Here is an 8,767-nt window from a genome sequence, read left to right as displayed (position 1 = left end):
CTCCAGAAAGACGCCACGAATGGGCAGGAGAAGATCAGATGATCCGCACTCTCCATAGCCTTCTCGCATAGAACATAACTTAATCATGAGCATGGGAAGAGAATAATAACAACTTTATTATTACCTACAGGTTATTTTTCCAACAGGATCCTCCTCAAGTTCATCCATTGGGACAGAGTCGACAAAGCTTCGGTGTACATTCGTGCCATCTCTTGGGACGACGAGGTTAGGGTTTCTGACTCCGCATTCGCGATGACAACTTATGATGTTAGACACTTCGGATTTGATTTAAGGGTTAAACCACGATGACAGGGCTCCAGAACGCCGGTCCTTAGAGGCACCTGCATGAAGACGTTTCGTCTGTCAATGACAAGGCTAGGCTGGCTACAGGAGGCAACTAGTGGCAACACATCGACGACTTGTTCTGGCCATGGTAGTGGCTCTTAAGTGGTCCATGGACATCGATGTAATTTTTATTATGATGGGGATATTTTATAAAACTTTTATAATAGATATGGGTCTCTTTTGCAAAAAATTAAAAATTAAAATGTTAGGGGGTGATTTGTCCCAAACCTTATAATTGAGGGGAATAAACGAACTTATCTCTGCTGAAGACGATTTTTTTTTCTTTTTTGATTTGACGTAGAAGACGATGTCTTGGGCGGCATCCACCCACAAGCAATAACAAATCCGGGAAGAAACACTTGCGCCAACCCGTACCAAGTCAGCCGGCAAGGTCCTCTCCTCCCAGTCTTCTTCCTCCTGTGCCTTGTTGCTACTCCATGGAGCAGAGCCAGATGGCCAGAGTGAAGCTTGGCACGCAGGGCCTCGAGGTAACAAACCAACTGGAAATCCCACCTTCGACCCCCCTCGAATCTGCTCGCAAATCTGCGGGGAAATATGAAACTGCAGGATCGAATGATGAGTTGGGCGTGTGCCATTTGCGAGGTAGGTGTCCAAGATCGGGTTCGGATGCATGGGCCTCACCGGGGTGTACAACGATCCGGTGCCGGAGGATGCTGGCGTCGCCGTCATACGGCGCGCCTTCGACGCCGGCGTCACCTTCTTCGACACCGCCGATGCTTATGGCCCACACACCAACGAGGTCCTGCTCGGAAAGGTCAAAATCCTCATCTTGTTCTTCCTCTCCAAGCTCGAATATGCTGTGTTTGTGCTTTGTTCGGCTGAGGGGCGGTGAAAATGGCCGGTGCTCCGCGTGGGTCGACCCATCTGAGCGCCGGATCGGTCGCGCGCGCACCGTTCATCGCGTCCTCTGGAGACCGTCAGATATGAGGAATTTTTTTGTTTTGGCCACTTCAGCTTTTGTCCATTTTGCTTATGACACTCTAAAATTTGACATTTCACTTTTGCTACTCTTAACTCTTGACAATGTATCAAAATTTTGCTTTTGCCACGAAATGGCAATTGTGATGTATTGTCAAAAGTTTAGAGTGGCAAAAGTGAAGTGTCAAGAGCTAGAGTGGCATAAGAAATGGGCAAAACTTAGAGTGGCAAAAACAAAAGGTAGAGATGCTAGAGCGTGTTTAGATCTCATTGTATTTTTGTTTTGTGTTTAGCATAGCATTGGAGGGGTCTTGATCTTCAGTTGTCTGCACTAAGGTCGGCCACTAGACACATTGCATTAAGTCAGAATGCACTGACAAGTTAAATTGCTGCTTTCTTCTCTGTAACTTGATGAGTGATGTGGTGTAAATGTCTTGAGCAGGCACTGAGGCAAGTGCCTCGTGAAAGGGTTCAAGTGGCCACCAAGTGTGGCATCGCAGGATTCGACGCCGGTGGCATGCTTGTGAAGGGCACTCCAGAGTACGTGCGCACATGTTGCGAAGCAAGCCTCGAGCGCCTGGCCATGGACTACGTCGACCTATATTTCCAGCATCGCATCGACCAGTCAGTGCCTATAGAGGAAACTGTCTGTATCATCCACCGAGTAATCATGCTCTGAATTTCATAACTTGTCTGACTTCTTCATTGGGCATGTGTAGATGGGGGAACTGAAGAAGTTGGTTGAAGAAGGGAAAGTCAAGTATGTTGGCTTGTCTGAGGCTAGTGCTGATACCATTAGACGGGCACACGCGGTTCATCCGATCACCGCAGTGCAGATGGAGTGGTCACTGTGGACCAGGGATATAGAGGAAGATATTATACCACTATGCAGGTTCATCCAGTCCCAGTCCTATATACTTTTTACAAACAGTCTTTTCTACTTTAATTCCAGAAAACCCAGCGTACATATTCCTTTCATACATTTTTTCATCAGTACTTATACTCGGAGTTTTAATTAGGTTTACTGGATCTCAAACCAAGGATGTTTTATTAGTATTGTATTCAACAGTAAATTCACTGACAACATCATTCCAAATCATTCAGAAAAATTGAGGTGAATAAGTAATTATTTAAGTAAGCTATGCATCTACGCACTTGGGCAGCTGTGCTTAGCTGATCCCTGGTCGAATAGTGCTTATATACGTAAGCTACTGCTACCAACTTTTTAAGTTTAGTAGTAAAAAAAAAGGAGTTCGCTGTTATGTCTTACATGGTTGATTACATGAAAATCACTCCATCTGGCTCAATCAACAAACTCTGGTTTGCATATGGCATGACACCATGACACTGTCTCTGTCATATTATATTTTGCATGTTGGACCCATAAGTATTAAGCGAAAATGATATAAAGATTCTTTCAAGTAATGCAGTTCAGGGATATTTTTTTTTGGCATTGTTTGGGATTTATAGAGAACTGAGTGGTAAGGTTGCATTGCTGCATCCCTGCTGGCCAGGGTTTCATATCCTGTCAGGAGTTAAATCCTGTTATCTCACCCTTGTCGCCGCTCCCCCATTGGACTCATTTTTTTTCGATTTGGAAGTTACGGGACATATTGACATGGATTTCTTCCTACTCTTCATGTCCGGGGTGGCCTGCAAGCCATTTTACACTTTGTTTGTGGCGTCTTCAGACTTCCCTTTGTCATGTGACGTATTTGCATTCAGGGAGCTTGGCATCGGAGTTGTTCCATACAGCCCACTTGGCCGTGGTTTCTTTGCTGGCAGGGCAGCCGTAGAGAGCTTACCATCAGGGAGTTTACTGGTAAGAAAAGTTAGGCTAGTATAATCTTCTTCCACGGAGAGGTGATGTTATTTGTGTGACTGTCTCATCTACCCCGTTGCAGTCCAAACATCCTCGGTATACTGGAGAAAACCTGGAGAAGAATAAAGTTCTGTATACACGACTCGAAATGTTGTCCACCAAGTATGGCTGCACACCTGCTCAACTTGCTCTTGCCTGGGTTCTTCATCAAGGGGATGATGTCGTTCCAATCCCTGGTACCGTTTTCAATATATGCTATGAATTAGTAGTGCTCTTCTCTCAAATACTCCCTATTATCAAACTTAATATGATCTTGTACCCATCCTATAAAAACAGGGTCTTGCAACTAGTCTACATCTGAACCTTTCAAGCATGACAAATATTTCTGATAATGAATCAACTGGAAGACTTCTCTGAAATTGAACAAAAGTGACAAAATTTGTACCTAGAAGCTATTGGTGCCGAGCCGATGCATTGTACTTTGCCGCGTTGTTGCACTAATTTCCGCGCTCTAAGCGTAAACCGCGATGATGCCTAACAGTTTTTGCATGTTTTCCAGGACAGTGCAAGATATTGCATTAGCTGAATATGCCGTAGTGCATAGTTTCATTTCTGTCTTTAATACTGATGAAATTTGTTCTCATCTAAACGATGCATTTCTTAAGCATAACCAGTCTAAAGCTAGCATCAGCCAATATCACCACGCACTATAAGAGCGAGTCATCTTGAGGAATGTCTTGCACAGTTAACCAGTTGGGCCTTGCCTGTTGGTTGTCATAATGTCAGTTTCAGGAACATGCCCTGCTCATTTTTGCAATTAGGTTTTAGCATCTTGACCTCCGAATTTTCATCATCTCCTTACTTATATTTGTATGTTGGATCAGTGGCGGATCTAGGATCTTAAAATTGGTGGTGCCACAGTTTTACAGATACGATGTATGAATTTATGAAAATTACACTACAGATGTATAGGTCTAAATATCATCACAACTCAAACAAATAGACCCAAAATAAGCTTTAATTTGTAGATATCTCGTTTTAAATCTATGGTATAAATAGTTTGGAATTTTTGGAGGCGGTGCCATGGAACCCGTAGTGGATATTAACTTTCTAGTTGTTATCGTGTTTCTTCGAATAGAAAAATAATCTACACGCTTCTTCCCTTCCCTTGTACTCAAACAAGCAGTTTTCTCAACAAAATGGAGGTTACAGAAGTGCAATCATTTTCATTACGGCAAAACTTAGCAGCTGTGTCCATTTAATTTATGTGTAAGTGCCTAACTGTTCTTTGAATCTAGGAACAACAAAACTGAAGAACCTTGATGATAACATCGAGGCTGTAAAGGTAAAGCTGAGCAAGGAAGACCTGGAAGAAATCTCAGCTGCTTTCCCTGCTAGCGAGGTGGCTGGGTGCAGGATCATTGGAATCCTGGAGCCTTATTCTTGGAGGGTTGCAAACACTCCACCTCTAAAGTAGTCATTTTGCATCCTCACTCGGAAATCCAGGACCGTCTTACCGCGTTACGCTGAATTTGTTTCCACCTTGCTGGACACGTACATTCAAGGGGGGCAATGTGAAAGAATCAAGCTTGTCCATACTCAAGAATAGGGAAACATTGTACCTGAAACAACAGATGACATTGATTTTGTGGGATGTGTCAGTTGCCACACATGATAAAAGATAAAAGGTGTCGAATTCAAGTTAAACTCTTTTCTGCTGCACATTTTCTTTTGCTGTCATATCAGGAGTGAAATTAGGTTTGTTGGGTAGTATCATTCATTGAAAATTGCTACTGCTGTAATGTTTCCACGCATGACTGAATGAGATTACTGACAGAGTCCACATACAACTTCCTGACCCACCACGACGTCGAACAGGCAAGCTCCGACTTATGCGTGTCGTTGCAGAAAATGAAGTACTTAAACGTAATGGCTGATGGTTTGAATGCAGTGCAGCCCCGCTTACAAAATAAAGAGACATAGTTACAGGTCCCGAGTCGGTTAGGAGTAGCAGAGTCCATGTCTTGCGGCCCAAGATGATGATGTGTCATGTATCCCCGGTGGACTTCGAGGGAGCTCCTAAGGGCATGTACAACGCGGTGCTTATCATGGGCGCTAGGAACCAAAATCCTGGCCGTTTCGTCTGTGCAGAGAAAAAATCCTGGCGCCTCCAAGGCACCGATGTTAGACTTGGCAGCGGGCGCCTACAGTTCACGAGTAGCTGGTTTTGCCTAGGTGAACTAGCGTCTCGAAGCATCTCAGCGTTGTAGGTCAAGGCTCTTACACGAGCGCCAGAGAATAATCTTTTTATTTTTTATCCATAAGCGTCTATCCAAGCGTCTATGCAATGGAGATGCCCTAAGCCGCGCCTTTAGCGCTGGTAACGCGTACTGGCGCCCACGCGCTGCCCACCTGCGCCTGGCCCAACAAGGTCGACGCGCCTGGTTGCTAAGACCACTCCGAATGCTGCACAGTGAAATTAACGTACGAGTGTGCCTAACCAATAGAACAACTTAACTTCAATGAATTCTTGAAGCGCCAACAGTATAAAAACGCGCAGCCACGCTATTAATTGCATCTGCACTGTATCACTTAATTTTACAAACTATTTACAATAAATTCATGAATTTGAATAGGTTCATCATATTTGAAGAAAAGTTCACAAAATTGAAAATAAGTTCACCGAATTTGAAAAATTTCATCGAGTTTGAAAAAAGTTCACCGATTTGAAAGTAGTTCATTGACTTTGAAAAAATGGTTCATCAATTTAAAAAATGGTTCATCCATTTTGAAAAAAAGTTCATCGAATTTGATAAAAGTTCATGGAGTTTGAAAAAAGTTCATTGAATTTAGAAAAAAGTTCACCGATTTGAAAATAGTTCATCATCTTTGAAATAATGGTTCATCGATTTGAAAAAACGTTCATTGATTTTGAAAAAAAGTTCACCGAATTTGATAAAAGTTCAGGGAGTTTGAAAAAAGTTCATCGAATGGGGAAAAAAGTTCACCGATTTGAAAATAGTTCATCGATTTGAAAAAAGGTTCATCGATTTTGAAAAAAAAGTTCACCGATTTGAAATAAAGTTCAAGAATTTGAAAAAAGGTTCATGCACTTAGCAGAAAAGAAAAAAAGGGAAAAAACTGAACAAAATCGTTCATAGGAAAAAAAAAGAAAGAATATAGAAACAAAAGGGTGAAAAGGCTGTGAGAGATATCGAATACTAAGGTGGCAAACTGGCTATGGCAGAGCACTTGTACTATAGAGGTCTCCAGTTTGAATCTTGCCCCACGCAAGCAGTTTTTTGCGTTTTAGAAACAGCAACAAAGAAGAAAGAATGGGCCGGCCCAGTGCGGCGGGAGGGTGTGCGCCCGAATGCATAAATAACTAAAACGGGCGCTTAAGGCGCCGTTTAGGAATTGCCGGACTTCGAGTAGTGGCCTTGGGTCTCCCCCATCTTCCTTGGGCCTATTTTGTCGTCGGTGGACTTCAAGTAGCGGGAAATATTTTTTGTGTAACACTCAAGCACACAGTGATTCAGAGATCTGTAGTAGCCTCCAGACTTGCCTTGCAAGCATTGAAGGTTAAACAGTATAGGTCCTTGAACCCCAAACCATTGTCTTTTTTTTTGACCCCCTGACCATAGAACAATAGTTCTACGGTATATTTTCATTAAAAATTAAATATATACAAGTACAAATGTCAGAAGGCCTTAGCCAATGCCAGAGGGTTCAAACATAGTAAAATTTACAAATTGTTATCTAGCCAGAGCTGAATCTTATTTGCCTTGGTGGCCTTGGCTCTAATCATGAGCACCTTGATACCTTCTCGCATGTAATATTTCCAGCACATCGGGTGAGCAACTGCCTGATTGAAAATCTTGTCATTTCGTACGGACCAAATGCTCGAACATCCCGCAATAATGATGTCAACTCCAAACTCCTTTGGGAGGACCGTGGGGCCAGACAGAATTCATCAAAGCTTGAAATACCTCTACTCTTAGCAGGCATAATAAAGTTCCAACAGTGCACGGGGCAGTCCCAAAACAAGTGGTGAGATGTTTCTTCCGTCCTATCATTGCATAGTGTACAGTCATAAGATCTCAGGGCCATTGATTTTCTTTTCAAGAGATTCCTGGAGTTAACTCTGTCATGTAGTAGTAACCAGAAGAAGATTTTGTGCCTGAGTAGATTTGATGCTTTCCAGAGGATCGTGAAGAGGAAGTGAGTATTGGTTGGTCCCATCAAACACTTGTACATCTTGATAGATGAGTAATTTGGGGTCGTCCATTTGTATGTCCAGGTATCATTGTGCTCCATAGAATCATGGCTGAGTAGAAGAGTTTGCAACTCCAGGTACTGTTGGTGGGCAATGGAGGATAAAGGCCGGTGAAAGATATCTTCAGTGGTATTAGTTTGAAGCGCCTTCTGCAATGTGATATCCATTTGAATGGCAAAGGAGAAAAGTTCTGGGTATTTCATTTGAAGTTGTACATCCTGCCAAGGGTCCTTCCAAAACCTAATCGTGTCACCAATGCCAGCCTTACAGTGAGAGAATTGTTTAAATGTTGGTAGCAGTTTCAAGATGTCTTTCCACCAAAAGGATCCAGATGCTTTTGCTCCAGGTACATGGTCAGTGTAGTGGGACTCCCATATCATCTTTACCCAGGGGAGGTCTTGTTTATTGAGGAACTTGTGCAAGAACTTCATGAGAAGAGCCTGATTATGCGTTGTGATGTCAAGGATTCCCAAGCCACCATGGGATTTTGGGAGACATGCTTTGTCCCATGCAATCAGTGCTGGTGTTTTTTCCTCAGAACCATATTTTCTCCAAAAGCATTGTCTGAGGTACTTATTGAGCTGCTGCACCACAGTCATTGGGATGGCAAGGATGCTCATGAAGAAGATAGGCATACTTGCAAACACAGATTTAATGAGTACCAGCTTATCACCATATGAGAGCAGAGTAGAACATCCTTGTAATCTTGTCTCAATTCTCTTAAGTAATGGAAAGAAATCAACCACTCTAGGCTTGTGGATGCTGAGGGGCATTCCAAGATATGGTAGTGGGAAGGAGCCAATCTGACAGCCCATTAACTCTGACAAAGCTTGCATTTTGTTCTCTGGAGTGTTGATTGCAATCAAGATTGACTTGGCATAATTCACTTTCAGATCCGTGTAAGTTGCAAAGTGCAGAAGTAGGTTTTTGATGTGCATCAACTAGCTGGGGATAGCAGGGAGGACCAGGACTGTGTCATCAGCATACTGGATGATTGGAAAGTCAGGATAGGTGGCATGCTTGATGGGTGCTTCAATGAGAGCATTATTCATAGCTTCATTCATCATGGACTGTAGAAGATCAGCTGCAATCACAAATATTAAAGGAGAGAGTGGGTCTCCTTGTCTCACACCACTTTTGCAAAGGAATTGCTTGCCTGGGACGCCATTAAGAAGGACTGAGGAGAAGCCGGTGCTGTATATTTGCTTGATCCAGTTGATCCATTTCTGTCCAAAGCCTTTGGCTTCCATAATCTCAATGATGGTGTCATGATTAAGAAGGTCAAATGCTTTCTCAAAGTCCAGTTTGAGTAGAATTATCTCCTTCTTGGACTGATGCACTGGTGCAAATATTCATAGGCCCAAGCCAGGCAATCTTGTATACTT

General features: G+C 42.9%; 1 protein-coding gene across 1 annotated transcript; it reads left to right on the top strand.

Moving 5' to 3' along the window:
- Positions 1-672: 672 nt before the first annotated feature.
- On the top strand, positions 673-4,813 carry LOC125521966 (perakine reductase-like). The gene is made up of 7 exons (XM_048687033.1): positions 673-833; positions 953-1,120; positions 1,727-1,930; positions 2,004-2,176; positions 3,010-3,106; positions 3,189-3,342; positions 4,405-4,813. The coding sequence occupies exons 1-7, from the start codon at positions 783-785 to the stop codon at positions 4,581-4,583; spliced, it is 1,026 nt and encodes a 341-aa protein (XP_048542990.1). The 5' UTR covers positions 673-782; the 3' UTR covers positions 4,584-4,813.
- The last annotated feature ends 3,954 nt before the right edge of the window (positions 4,814-8,767 follow it).

This window comes from Triticum urartu, chromosome 7, assembly GCF_003073215.2.
Source record: "Triticum urartu cultivar G1812 chromosome 7, Tu2.1, whole genome shotgun sequence".
NCBI classification, from domain to species: Eukaryota; Viridiplantae; Streptophyta; class Magnoliopsida; order Poales; family Poaceae; genus Triticum; species Triticum urartu.
The sequence above is the reverse complement of the archived record's forward strand: the minus strand, read 5'-3'. Positions and strand labels throughout refer to the sequence as shown.